The sequence below is a fragment of the Pyrus communis genome, chromosome 6 (genome assembly GCF_963583255.1).
Source record: "Pyrus communis chromosome 6, drPyrComm1.1, whole genome shotgun sequence".
Classification (NCBI taxonomy): domain Eukaryota; kingdom Viridiplantae; phylum Streptophyta; class Magnoliopsida; order Rosales; family Rosaceae; genus Pyrus; species Pyrus communis.
The window spans coordinates 23889358-23904062 of NC_084808.1; the positions used below are offsets into that span (position 1 = coordinate 23889358).

General features: G+C 37.8%; 2 protein-coding genes across 2 annotated transcripts; one reads left to right on the forward strand and one right to left on the reverse strand.

The window, feature by feature from the left end:
- Nucleotides 1–5286: 5286 nt before the first annotated feature.
- Nucleotides 5287–8895, forward strand: LOC137737058 (uncharacterized protein At3g49055-like). The gene is made up of 5 exons (XM_068476408.1): nt 5287–7056; nt 7159–7235; nt 7405–7516; nt 7616–7732; nt 8401–8895. Exons 1-5 carry the CDS (start codon nt 5656–5658, stop codon nt 8755–8757), a joined length of 2064 nt encoding a protein of 687 aa, XP_068332509.1. The 5' UTR covers nt 5287–5655; the 3' UTR covers nt 8758–8895.
- A 3098-nt stretch (nt 8896–11993) lies between these two features.
- Nucleotides 11994–14340, reverse strand: LOC137737638 (cytochrome P450 71B26-like). Its single transcript, XM_068477179.1, has 2 exons — nt 13403–14340; nt 11994–12817 (listed from the first exon to the last, which is right to left on the reverse strand). Exons 1-2 carry the CDS (start codon nt 14327–14329, stop codon nt 12182–12184), a joined length of 1563 nt encoding a protein of 520 aa, XP_068333280.1. The 5' UTR covers nt 14330–14340; the 3' UTR covers nt 11994–12181.
- Nucleotides 14341–14705: the final 365 nt, after the last annotated feature.

The following is a 14705-nucleotide window of genomic DNA, read 5'->3' on the forward strand; positions in this document are numbered from 1 at the left end:
GAGATTATTTGGAAGTACTTTTAAAATAGCTGAAAATGTTTTTGGTAAAAATATTTTTGAAACCAATAGTTAATAAAAATATAAATGCTCTTGAAACTCAAATTTTCTCTAAAAAAACGTTTCTAATCATTTTAAAAATATATCCAGACGACGAGTCGATACCATTGTATTAGAAAAATTATTGGAACTAACAATTCACTTTTTGCTTTTGGGACTTGAACCTAAATAAGAATCCATTATCCATAATTTTTTTTTTTAATTTTTTAATTTTTAATTTTTTGAAAAAGTAGAGTTTTATTTAAATCTATGGATGAAATGGTGATGCACAAAATTAATGATAAACTTATAATTACTTTTTTAATTGTGGAATGGGCAGGAATTCTAGGGTCGTTATCTTAATTTTAAAAAGTAATTAATAGCTGTTTGAAACAGTAGCAGTCTCACCTAAACCTAATTTGGATGATGAATTCTAAGCCCTGGTGTAAGTATAACGAATCAGAACGTGTTTCTTGAGGCTGATGATATGATTGATAATTTGATTCTGCTACTTTAACCCAATAAATAAAGTAAAAGACTGATTGATTCTAGCACGCAATGGGGCGGCCTTATTCTCTTGTGTGAAAGGGCAGAACTATGTCAGATTCACATTAAATTTTTTTGTTTTTTCTTAGGAAGGTCACGAAACAAACATGTAATTTTATGTTGGCTAAATAACCAAAATGGTCATTAAGATTTACATACCACATCACTTTGATTCTTGAAATTGAAAATCAATAGAAATGGTCTCTAAGATTGTTCACTATGCATCATTTTGGTCATTTTGTTAAAAACTCCGTTAAAGTGTCCTAAAGCTTTTGGCTAGAAGTTTGGACAATTTTTAAAGTTTCGTAATTCAATCGTTTCTTAACCAAATTCGATTCATAATATATCAAAATGAAGATAAGAAAGTGTAGAACAAGATTATACCTATTTGGAAGCCCAAGGGTTGCCGGAAATGGCCGAAAAATAGCCTCAAATGTGACTGGTCCGCTGGAAAACTTGACGGAAACTGAGTAAACTTTAAACGTTCATAACTTCTTCAATACTCAATGAAATCGTGATTCAAAAATTAAAATTATACTTCTCGACGAGACCAAGAGAATGGTACCTTTATTGATGGCTAATTCACCGTAGTTTGCCCGAAAAACGGCTTGAAAGTGGCTAACCATTTTCGAGTTAGTCAATTTCGAGCCATTTTTCGGCCAAACCACTGCAAGTTAGTCGTCTAAAAGGATACCATGCTCTTCGTCTCGTCGAGAAGTATGATTTTCATTTTTGAATCACTCAATTTCATTGAGTATTAAAGAAGTTATGAACATTTAAAGTTTACCCAATTTCCGGCGAGTTTTTCAGTTTTTTCGTTTACCAGTCACCTTTGAGACTATTTTCCGGCCATCTCCGACAACCATTGGGCCTCCAAATAGATATAATATTGTCCTACATTTTCCCATCTTCATTTTGATACATTATGGGTCGAATTTGGTTAAGAAACGATTGAGTTACGAAGCTTTAAAAATTGCTCAAACTTCCGGCAAAGGGCACCGGTACACTCAACGGAATTTTTAATGGAATAACCAAAATGATGGATGATGGACAATCTCATGGACCATTCTATTGATTTTCAATCTCATTGACTAAAGTGATGTGTTATGCAAATCTCAGAGACCATTTTAACTATTTAGCCTTTTACGTTGGTCACATTTTTACGTGGTATTATTATTACTAAACATACAAGTATCATATTACGCATACTAAATATATAATAATACCTAAACAGACAAATATCATATTACACATACTAAATATATTATATGACGGTGCGACAATCATTTAATGATACTGTAAACGTACAAATATTTATTATTATTGTTGTAGATAAAAGTTAACAGTGTGGGAACACGAAGTTAGGTTCTGAACAAGTGAAAGGGTTAGGTTAGGTTGTAGGGGTCCGAGGGTTGTTGAAGCATGGGGTCAAACTCCTTTATAACTCCGTTAACTTGGGGATTCCGATCATAGGGTTTTGAAAATTGATAGATTTCTCGCACGTCACAACCACTCCCTTTCAAAATTTAATAAAATCAAATAAAAAGCCGAAAAAATTGTTCCTGCTTAAAAAACGTGGGTACGAGTTCAACTCCTTTTTATAAGACTTGGTCATGTCGATCTACAGAATATATTGGGCCTAATTAAAAGAGACAAAGAAATATGGACCTTGTAGCTGACCCATTTATACTGAAACCCTTACTCACAGTGGCCCAATATGTAGGCCCTGTTTAAGCCTAATGTTAATATTTGGTTTGATTTTGGGTCTCAAGCGCAACCCGTTGCTGTGGGCACTCCTTTAGTGGGTTTACGGTTTACCAACCAACCAAGTCAATCGAAATTGGTTGGATGGGTGTGGTTTTAGACTTTAAAATTTTATTGGGTTTTTATCACAATTGATCCTTGAAATTGACCATCACCATCAAGATGGTCTCTGAAATTAAAAATCATTCAATGTAGTCCCTGAAAATAGGTGTCGCAAATCAATGTGGTCATTCCGTCACAATTCTGTTAAAAATTTTGTTAAGTGCTGATGTGGCACATAAATAGGATCCATAAGATTTATGGATTTTTATCACGAATGATCCCTGAAATTAACCCACACCATCATGGTGGTCTCTGAAATTGACTCACACCATCAATATGGTCCCTGAAATAAAAAAATAATCAATGTAGTCCTTGAAAATAAGTGTCGCATATCAATATGATCATTCCGCCACTATTACGTAAAAAAAAATTTGTTATGTGCTGATGTGGGTTTAATAATTAATTAAATAAATTGTCTAAAAACCTTTTTGCACAATGGATTTTTTTTTTTTTTTTTCTTATAGTAGGGTCTAATCCAAAGAGAGATTCCTTCCATAAATTCTCAAAGGCACAAGGCCTAACCAAGGCCTAAGAAGGGGTGCGGAAATATTTTTCAACCAACAATAGACACACCTCGGTTATAACCTCATTATCTCAAGGCAGACCTCGCCGTTCTTTGCATCACCAGACTACCAGGGAAGCGCCGAACAAGCTCTCCAAGATTAAGGTTATGAGAATGTTGATCGCCTAAATGTTAATGGTGATGTCACAGAAGTCATTGCCAATGGGCCAAGCCATCACCAAAGGTGATCTCGATCCAAGTTCAATTAGGTGAATGGTGTCGAAGTGTGTAAAGATGAGTGTATTGGTAATTTTTTTTTTTTTTTTTTTTAGAGAATAGAGAGCGAATGAGGTAGAGAAATGTGGACTGGGATCGGAGGTGATTGCAAGACTGGGTTTTTTGGTTGACAATTTTTTTTATTAACTATTAAAGTATTAAGCCTATTTGTAATTTTTTAAAATTTAATTAAACTTGTGTGACCCATTTATATGTCACATCAGCACATAACAAAATTTTTGACAGAATTTGACAGAATGACTACATTGATTTGAGACACTTACTTGCGGGACTACATTGATCAATTTTCAATTTCATGGACCATTTTGATGTCGCAAGTCAATTTCAGAGACAATTTTGATATCGTGAGTCAATTTCAAGGACCATCTGTGAGGAAAAAAAAAAGGACTTATAAGACCCATTTATGTGCCACATTAGCACTTAACGAAATTTTTAACAAAATTGTAACGGAAGTATCACATTGATTTGCAACACCTATTTTTCAAGGACTGCATTGATTGATTTTCAATTCCAGGACCATCTTGATGGTGATGGTCAATTTCAGGGATCATTTATGATAAAAACCCAAGTTTATTTTCAGGTAAAAAATCGAACACCTGTTTAATAGGTGGGTTGAATTGAGTTGAAGTATTATTAGCCTGACTAAAACTGATTTGTCTGAATATTAATCATTCTTAAATGTACATGTATATTACATAGACATAGACATGAAGCCTATTAGTTATTAAGCACATCTGTTAACGAAATTTAAATATTAAGTAACAAATAGTGATTTTACAACACCAAACTCACATTGTTTAAGCCTAATATAACACATATTTTGCATTACTCGTCACTCATATTCACTTTAAGAATAATTAAAAAAGTAAATAATCTCAACCTTGGAAACTGCCCAACCCAACTCGCCTTAGAACGGTTTGGGTGGGTTGGGTTTGCCCATTTTTGGGTGATAATGTATTTTAATAATGTCAACACCAACATACTAGGTTCGCCAACAAATTGAAGTTCAACCCAACTAACCCATCCAATGCCCACCGTAATAACCAGTTCAATGTTAACATCATGATCAAATTGGTCCGTCTTAAGCCGTATATTATAGCATAACCTAACCAACAAATTCAAATATGCACTCGTTTGGGTAGATTATCTTCATCCATAAGCATTTAAGTAGTTTGTATAGGCTACTCAGTACTATAATCTAGTGATATTCATCTTCACTTGTAAGTGAGAGGTTTCATGTTCAATTCTCGCCAAAGGAAAATTTGAACCACATTATTACTGTCTTATTGTGAGACTAAGCTCATCCCCTCATCTTAATGTAGATAATACCATTTGCTAAAAAAAAAGATTGTATAGAGTTTTACACCTTTTTTTTTCAATGCAATTGACATTCTATATTAATCTACATTAAATCATAGAGACAAGATTTGAACTCAAGAGTCAAGATGCAATAGTAAGAGGTATGATAGTATTCTTCTTTGCTTGTAAGGGAGATGTTTGATTTTCACTAAAGACGAAGTTGAACCATATCTTTATAAGGCAAGCTCTTTGTAAACCTTAACTCACTTACATATCCTCTCAGTATAGATACCATCGTTCGTTAAAAAATAATAATAATAATAAAAGAACTTTCATGCCATAAATTAACTAATAATTGAGAATACTAATTATTTATAATCATATCTCAAATTCCAATGATTTACGATTTTATTTTTCAATGTTAAATTAATAACGTTACAATTTAGTGATATTTATTTGATGCAACATTTACATAACAAGTGAGAAGTTAGTGTTTAAAAATATAGCATTTGAAAAAAATCAAGCGAAAGGTTACAACATATACACGGTACACCTGCGGCGGAGGGCGGACGAAACGACATGAGAAATGCGACAGATTGTCGCATTTTACCTCTTACTCCTAGATTACATCAAACAGAACACAAAAATAACTTTTTGACAAAAAAAAAAACAGAAGAAGTAAAAATTAAAAAATATTTAGTAAAAAAACGGAGGGAGACTGGTTGGTAGTAATCGTTGTCGTCACTGCTACCGTGCTACGCACCGTCGCTGGCACTCTCCCTCTCTGTCTCGTCCTCCTCCTGCTCCATCTCGTTTTAAAGGTACGAAATCCCTTTCCCAAATCCATCTCTTTAAATTAAAGTAACTTGCAAATTCCCACTTTCGTAATCCTTCTTCAACAAAGTTACCGCCCAAATTTCCCACCTTTCCAATCACACAAACTCTCCAGTTCCTTTTCCGATTCGGCTTCCAAATCCCTAGGATTTCAAAATTTTCCTTTTTACGAATTACGAATTGTTGTGATATTCAGCGATTTGATCCTACTCGGAATGATACTTTGCTTGCACAATCGGCGATAGCAAGAGTTCGGCGATTGGCGTATATATTAAATGGCAAGCACCGGCGACGAGGACAACGATGCGGTGCTCAGTGACGTGGAGGGCGACGATCCCGTGCCGATCGTGATCAAGACTCCGTCGTCGGACGAAATTTCCCCCGAGCGGTTTCGCGAGCTGATCGCCGAGCTGGATCGCGAGCGGCAAGCTCGGGAGGCGGTGGAGAATTCGAAGTCGGATTTGCAGGCTCAGTTCAATCGGCTGAAGGCTCTGGCGCACGAGGCGATAAAGAAACGGGACGAATGGGGGAGGCAGAGGGACGAGGCGTTGCGTGATAAGGAAGAAGCTTGTAGAACCAACGAGAAGGTCACGGCGGAGTTGGCGGAGTCAAATAGGGCCAGAGAGGAGGCGTTGCAGCAGAGGGAGGAGATTGCGAAACAGTTGGAGGAGGCGGTGAAGGAGAGGGATGGTTTGAGGGCTGAGATTGGAAATTCGACTCATATGCTCATGTCTGGAATGGACAAGATATCGGGGAAAGTTAGCAATTTCAAGAATTTTGGGGGCGGGGGATTGCCAAGGTCGCACAAGTACACGGGATTGCCCGCGGTTGCCTACGGAGTGATTAAGCGGGCGAATGAGATTGTGGAAGAGCTTGTGAGGCAGATTGATACTACAGTGAAGTCTAGGAACGAAACGAGAGAGCAGATGGATCAGAGAAATTATGAAATTGCAATTGAAATTTCTCAGCTGGAAGCCACGATTGGCAGTTTGAGAGAAGAAGTAGCGACGAAGACATCTGCAGTTGAGAATTTGGAGAAGAGCATTGCAGAAAAGAGTGGGAAAGTGTCGGATATTGAGAGGGAGATGGAGGATAAGTTGAGTAAGGCTGAGAGTGAGGTTTCACAGTTGAAGCAGTTAGTTGGAGAGTATGATGATAAGTTGACGGATTTGGACTCGAAAACAGAAGCACAGAGGGGTTTACTTTTTGATCAATTGAATTTGGTTTCCAAAATTCATGACCGGCTATATAATATTATCAAAATCGTTGATGCCAATAATTTGGATCAGTCAGAGTTTTCAGAGTCCCTGTTCGTCCCTCAAGAAACGGACATGGAGGAGAACATACGTGCAACTCTGGCTGGGATGGAATCCATTTATGAATTAACCAGGGTTGTTGTCGAGAAGACAAGGGATTTGTCTGAGGAAAAGAATCGTGAGATTAAGAGTTTGGATGAAACAGTGAATCGGTTAGTTAATGAGAAAGAACAAATTGGATCTTTGCTGAGGAGCGCATTGTCAAAGCGAATCACATCCAGTCCATCTTCTAAGACAAATGAATTGTTTCAAGTTGCAGAAAATGGTTTAAGAGAGGCAGGAATAGATTTCAAGTTTAGTAAGCATGCTGGGAATGGAAATGTGGATATTGAGTCGGAGGAAGATGAAATATACGCATTAGTAAGTAACCCTTACTGTTAATCTGTGATGACTGTTGCTTTGAATTCGACTCGGTTTCAAACTCAATTTTCATTGCTGATATAATTGTTATATCATATACAGGCTGGGGCTTTGGAGAACATTGTTAAGGCAGCTCAGCTTGAAATCATTGACCTGCAGCATTCTGCGGAGGAATTAAGGTACACTGTTGTGCCCAAAATTATTTAAACTTTCAAATCAATTTTGATGTTTGCATATGCACCTTAACTTGAAGTTTCGTTTCTACTAACGAAATACTTTTTCTTTTATACTGTTAACTTTGTCCTGACATGGTATTGTTATGTTACATTTACTGTTTACCGTATTAAGGGCAGAGTTGAGTTTACTCAAACAGCATGTTGAGGCTCAAGCTAAGGAGCTCGACCACAGAATGCATAGAATCGAGAAACTTGAAGAGAAGGAGAGGGTAGCAAATGAAAGCGTATGTTATTTGTGTTCTATTTACATTTCAGTGATCTATTGTAGCACTTACTTTTCATGATCCAGTTGGAGGACTCATGTAAAACCCTTCTGCGTGTAGGTTGAAGGGCTAATGATGGACATTGCTGCTGCTGAAGAAGAAATTGCAAGATGGAAAGCGGCAGCAGAGCAAGAAGCTGCTGCAGGCACAGGTGTAGAACAAGAATTTGTGGCACAGGTAATCTTGCAAGTTTGGCATGATATCATTTTCTTCGCTTGGTTACCCAGTTGTTTGCATTCAAATGATATATATCTCAGTGGAAGAAATAAATATTTAGGGCCTGAGCTGATATAATTTTATAAAGCAGGTAGATTTGCCCCACAGTCCTTTTCAGGAGTAAAGGGAGTGTGGTGGCATTTTGCTGAGTTATAGATCCAAATTGTTACCATGTCTAGCCGCGTCCTGATTGCGAAGGGAAATATAGGACCATATCGTAAAGGAACAGATACTTGTGACAGGATGAAGTGTATAGTTAGCAATATCATTACTATTCATAATCTTCAGACTACAATCATTTCAAATATTTAACTGATTCAAACACCTAAGACCTGGAATTTTTCGTATTATAACAAAACATTTGGAATCCATGTATTCTTCTCTTTCTTCCCATACAAACAAAGACTTATGTTTCGGTAATATCCATTCAAGATCGCTACAAAGCATTGGGCTTTAACTAAAGTTCGTGAGTTTGAAATCTCACACTCCAAATGGACCCAAAGTTTTATCGTAACAATCAGGGCTTGATAGTTTGCAGAAAAAGGTTTACGAATTTCATTTCATATTTACATATTCCATCTTCATTGTTCAACTAGCATGTTCATAATGACTACGGTTGGAACCTGCAGTTGTCGACGCTTAAGCAGGAACTTGAAGAGGCAAAGCAGGCTATTGCGGAAGCAGAGAAGAAACTCAAGTTCAAAGAAGAGATAGCTGATGCTGCCATGGCAGCTAGAGATGCTGCTGAGAAATCATTGAAATTGGCTGACTTGAGGGCAACCAGGCTCCGGGATAGATTAGAGGAGCTTACGCGACAGCTTGAAGAAATTGAAAATCGGGAAGACACAAGAAGGGGACTGAGTGGACCTAGATATGTATGCTGGCCGTGGCAGTGGCTTGGGCTGGACTTTGTTGGTGTCAGTCGCACCGACACACAACAAGAGAGTAGTTCAAATGAAATGGAGCTCTCTGAACCTCTTTTATGATTAGCACCTTTTTTCTGTCTTTTCCCTTTTCTTTATAGTTTTATTTTGTGTATTTATTGTGATATTTCAAAATTAGAACAGTAAAAAAATGGCTTCTTTTAACTCTCTACTCTTCAATGCCCTCTTATTTGCAGTGGACATGTAATTGCTTGTTTTCGCAGGGTAGCTACTTAAGACGCAAGGTAACCTTTCTTATTCATGCTTCTTTTGGGGGAGGTTGCAGTTTTCTCACTGTGATTTAGTTTCCGGTTGAAATTTTTCGTGGAATGCTTCGTTGGATGTGTGGGCACACGAGAAAGGATAAGATTAGGAATGAGGATATCCGAGTTAAAGTAGGAGTAGCCGAAATTGAAGGAAAGAAGAGAGAAAATCGGTTACGGTGGTTTGGACATGTGCAACGAAGGCCTACTGATGTTCCAGTTAGAAGATGTGACTATGGGGCAGAGGTCCAGGGCCGAAGGGGTAGAGGGAGACTTAGGAAGATTTTGGAAGAGACTCTAAGAAAAGACTTAAGAGTACTTGGATCTAACGGAGGTCATGACAGTCTGAACGCAACGACGTTCTAGGATTCATATAGCCGACCTCACTTAGTGGGAAAAGGCTTTGTTGTTGTTGTATGCATCCTTGCTAACTTAACATTATTCATACCAAGGCGATTGAAGTTCAAATAAAAATGGAAAATTACTTGGAGAATATACATCTGATGCCGTATCATGTTTTCTTTACGATGTTGGTTCATGTTTTCCTTTACTTGTATCCCGTTTTAGTTTCTCTTGAGTTGTATTATGCAAGAACATCCAGAAACACAAGAATATGAACAAGCACAGACACTGTACCATCAATCCACCCAAACCTCACTCTGTAAAACTTTTATGTCGTAATAAGAAAAATATGTAACATGTAGAGCAGCTCTGTTTTTTATTCGAGCAATATTAGGGAGGGGAAACAAAATACTCTAGCTAACTCGGCTACGCTTAGGATTGCTTGTAGAGAACCTCCTTATTTTTTCTAAGAAAATTTTGGAAAAACACTACTCTAGCTAACTTGACTACACCTAGGACCGCTTGTAGAGAACCTCCTTGTTCTTTCAGAGAAAATTTCTCAAACACACTGCTGTAGCTAACTTGACTACGCCTAAGACCTCTTGTAGAGAACCTCCTCATTTTTTGTTTAGCCAAGTACAGAACCTCCTTATTCTTTCTGGGAAATTTTCATGGGGGACAAGGTTGAGAGAAGTTCTCTTAGAGACGGTGAGGGAAAGGGAGCCGCTTGTTTCATCCATGTTGATATCTTCCTCCTCCACTCCTTCAGGAAATTTCCAATCAAACCAGTAGAGAAGATTTGCAAGTCCAAGCTCTACTGATGTTGTTCCCATGTATATTGCAGGACAAACTCTCCGACCTGCTCCGCCACTGACTCAAACATCATGTAAGACTGCAACACATTTTAATTAAAAGCAGAATCATTTTTTTTGGTTAGAAATAGAAAAGACATTATTTAATTGGAAAATATTCGGCACCTTACATGTAGTCCGGCTTTATAGACAAATCATTGTGTCACACCGGACTACACAAGTGTCACTTGATTAATTAATTATACCATAAGAACATGAAAACAGATCAATCAGTTGTATTCAATCGTAATCATAACAAGAAAACAGGTCTTTATTTTCGGAATTTTGAGAAAATTTCACTGGGACGTGGTTAAGAGGGGTTCTGTTAGAGACGGTGAGGGAAAGGGATTCGCTTGTGTCTTCCATGTCGATATCTTTGTCCTTCATTCCGTAAGGAAATTTCCAATCGAACCAGTAGAGAAGATTTTGCAAGTCCAAGGTCTACCGTTGTTGTTGCAATGTACATCTCAGGATCTTCGACCAACCTCAAACAGCAGAAACTCAAAATGTTGTTAAATTGTTGTCAAACAGAGATTCCAATCAAGCCTTTATGGGACAAACTCTTCGACCAGCTCCAAATGGCAGAAACTCGGGGTCCCGTGAGATTGATAAAGTTTGTGTCTTTTGTATGTTTTGATTCACTGTTTGATTAGTTTTCTAGGGATTTGAAATGAACAAGAGAAATAAGGAATGTTGCAGGTTTGTGACGGCTACAAGGCTATGCAAATGCATCAGCCATATTTTGATTTATATAGAGAATGTTTGTAGGGTTTTGGTACATTGCCAACCCACAAACTTATCTCTAAATGTGCTAGGAGACAAACATGTTCTATGAATTACACTTACCTTTCTCCATATTTAATCCTAGCCCTTCATTGGGGTTTTAGTGATCTAATCCGGAGTGTACACGTGTCACTCATTTACACAAACAAAACTAGCCGTTCGAGTAAAAACCCTTGTTCTTCTTCTTTCTTCTTCGATTATGCAGCAACTCATTACTTGGAGCTTCACTTGCTGCCTTTGATCCTTGGAACCATAAGCAATTTAGGTTTCAACACTCCCCTCTTAATTGGTTCTGGTTGTCATGCCAAGCAACCCCTCAAGTAATTGAATCTTTCCTTTGGAAGAGCTTTTGTGAAAATGTTTGCGATTTGATCTTTTGTCTTGCAATAGTGTAGCTTGATTGTATTCTCTTGCAATGCTTCTCTGATGAAATGATATCTTCTCTCTATGTGCTTTGTTCTCTGATGAAAAATTGGATTTTTAGTCATGGTGATTGCTGAAGTGTCACACATAAGTGGTGTGGCATCAACTTGCAATTTCCCAAAGTCTTTGAGTATGAATCTTAGCCATATGGCTTGAGATGTTGCCTCTGAGGCACTCACATACTTTGCCTCAGCTGTGGACAGTGCAACACTTTGTTGTTTCATTGATGCCCAAGAGAAAACCCCTGAACCAAAAGTAAATGCATAACCTGATGTACTTCTGCAATCATCTTCACTGCCACCCTAGTCACTGTCACAAAATCCAATTAAGATAGTTGACTTCCCCATTTCATACTTGATTCCATAGTCAAGTGTCCCTTACACATATCTCAGCACTCTCTTAGCAGTTCCCATGTGAAGAACCCCAAAGAAAAGAAAAGGCCTAACATGCATATCCAGTTGCTTTGAAAACGAGTTCAGTGACCTCAAACATCAGAGGCTTAAGTGATGTTCCAACTTATAACAAATATTAATTAAAAACATAATAATTTCTGTTTTGTTAGAAAAGATTTAACTAATTAATACTCTACTTGTAAAGAGCACTTTGACATTACAAACGAATCACTTTAGAATATGTATCAACTTATGATTTGTAGTGTTTTATTTAATTTAAGACGAGAACAGAGTAATAGTACACATACACTCAAGGAAACACAATACAAGTGCCACATTATTAATTAACTACACCATAAAAACAAGAAACATATCAACTGAATTCTACTCAATCTTAAACCATAACAAGAAACAGGTCTTCTCCAATCCTCCGTTAAATTTTTTCTTCATTTTGAGAAAATTTCACCGGGACAAGGTTGAGAGGAGTTCTCTTAGCAACGGTGAGGGAAAGGGAGCCGCTTGCTTCTTCCATGTCAAGATCTTCCTCCTTCATTCCATCAGGCAATTTCCAATCGAACCGGTAGAGAAGATTTGCAAGTCCAAGCTCCACTGTTGTCGTTCCCATATAAATTCCGGGGCAAACTCTTCGACCAGCTCCAAACGGCAAAAACTCAAAATGTTGTCCTTTGTAATCGACAGAGCTTCCGTCAAACCGTTCTGGGATAAATTTTTCGGGGTCCCTCCAAACCTCAGGGTCGCGTGCGATTGCCCATTCATTGATATAAACTGTTGTTTTTGGTTCAATATCATAACCTTGGATTTTGCAATGGGAGATGGTTTCTCTTGGAAGGAGCAATGGAGCTGGAGGATGCAGTCTTAGGGTTTCTTTGATTACCATCTTGAGGTATTGAAGCTGATCTGTATCCGTTTCTGTGATTTTTCCTTTGTTTCCGATGGTTTTTCTGATTTCTTCTTGTGCTTTCTTCATCAATTTAGGGTTCTTAGCTAGCTCTGCCATCGCCCACACCATTGTTATTGAACCTGTGTCTATTCCACCTAAAAATAGATTCTGATTCACAATTGCAACATCATAGTAAGAAAAATAATTGAAAAAACAAAGCAGAAAAATGATGCATAAAAAAATAATTGATGAATTTTGCACTACTTTTCTCTGTGTGCATACCATGTTTACTTTTGTTCTTTTATTCTTGTTTGACTTCTTCAACTCAAATATCAGAAGAAAAAAAAGTGTACAAGTCAAAAAAAAAAAAAAAAAAAAAAAAAAAGCCGGAAATCACACCCCTTTACAAAATGGGACATGAACTAAATTTTTTCCTTTCCTTTTTTCACAAAACTGGACAAATAATTTTTTGGGGTTATAACAGAATAACTTTTACTGTTTTCTTAACTTTTATTCCTCTTCTTAGGTTCAATTCTTGAAAATGTCAAATTTGAACTATATAATTGCTAGTCTATTGTGAGACTCAGTCTACTCTCTCACTTCCTTGTAGATAATATGGTTCGTTCAAAAAAATAAAAAGGCACTAAGGGGAAAGGGTTCAAACTTTTGTCTGCATATAAAATAATTCTCAAACAAATAACAAATTAACACAAAATTAATAACCACAAGAGGTTCTTTTAAGAGATTAATTACCAAGAGGACCGCCTTGATGTTGTTGTGACCAAGATGAGAAGCTCCAAACTCACTTTGCTCCTTCACTATCTTAAGCAGAACGTCAACTATATCTTCATGAGCTTGTTCGTCGTCAACTCTCCTCCCAGGTTTCAGATGATCATCAATCACCTGCTGGAAAAAACCATCCAACTCCTTGGAAATCCTATCGAACTCCTTGTGCACACCGGAAACCCTATCGATAACCCACCCCATCCAAGACGGAAAGTAGTCAGCCCCGGACATCCCTCCGAGCATGGCCTCAGTATCCTGAATCAACTCATCAATATTTTTAGCATGCTCAAATTTACTCCCTTGGAAACTTGTTCCGTAAGCAATCCTAAAAATAATACTAGCCGTGAGAGCAGACAACTTCTCCGTTAGATTAACAGGAGCACCAGAAGATGAAGAGGCAGAGATTGAATTGACCATTTCATCTACTTCTTCTTCCCTGATTGACCTGTATGACTGGACCCTCTTCACGCTGAAAAGCTCGAGCACACATATTTTTCTTATCTCTCTCCAGTAATCGCCATAGGGACAAAAGGCCATGTCAAGATAGTTGTACGTGAGCCTGCGGGGTCCAGCCGAGGATGGTCTGCTGCAGCAGTGGAGGTCATTGGTTTTTAATGCATCTTTGGCTGCTTCGGCGGAAGAGATGACGAGGGTGGGGACACGGCCGAGGTGGAGGAGCATGACTGGTCCGTACTTTATGGAGAGTTGGTGGAGAGATTGGTGAGGTGGGGTGCCGAATTGGTGCAAGTTGCCTATGAGGGGGAGCTTGGGGGGGCTTGGTGGAAAGGTCTTTTGCAGTGGGTTCTTATAAACATTTTTCCTCTTTTGGAGTAGAAATAGAGGGAGAAGAAGGAGAAATGGAAGGCATATGAGCAAGGAGGTGATGATAGCCATTGGAGGTTCTATCAATGACATGTTATTATTTTTCTGGAGATTTTGTCCATCATATATAAGCTCTGGTGATCTAAGTATCTAGCTCTGTATAGCTAGACTTTGGAAACAAACGACAAATATAGCTAGACTTTGGAAACAAACGACAAAGTAGTATTTCAACGTCGACGAAAATTATCACTCATGTAAATTGTCGTAGGCAAGGTTTTAAAAAACGTTAGGCGCTAGTCGGATGATTGGCTGGGGTCTAGCGCCTAGATGGCTAGGCAGGGTCTAGGCGGGCGCCTAGGCGGACTAGGCAGATTTAATTAAATATATTATATTTCGTATAAATAAGTGTGTTTATACTTAAAATATATATAATTTCAACATAACCTAC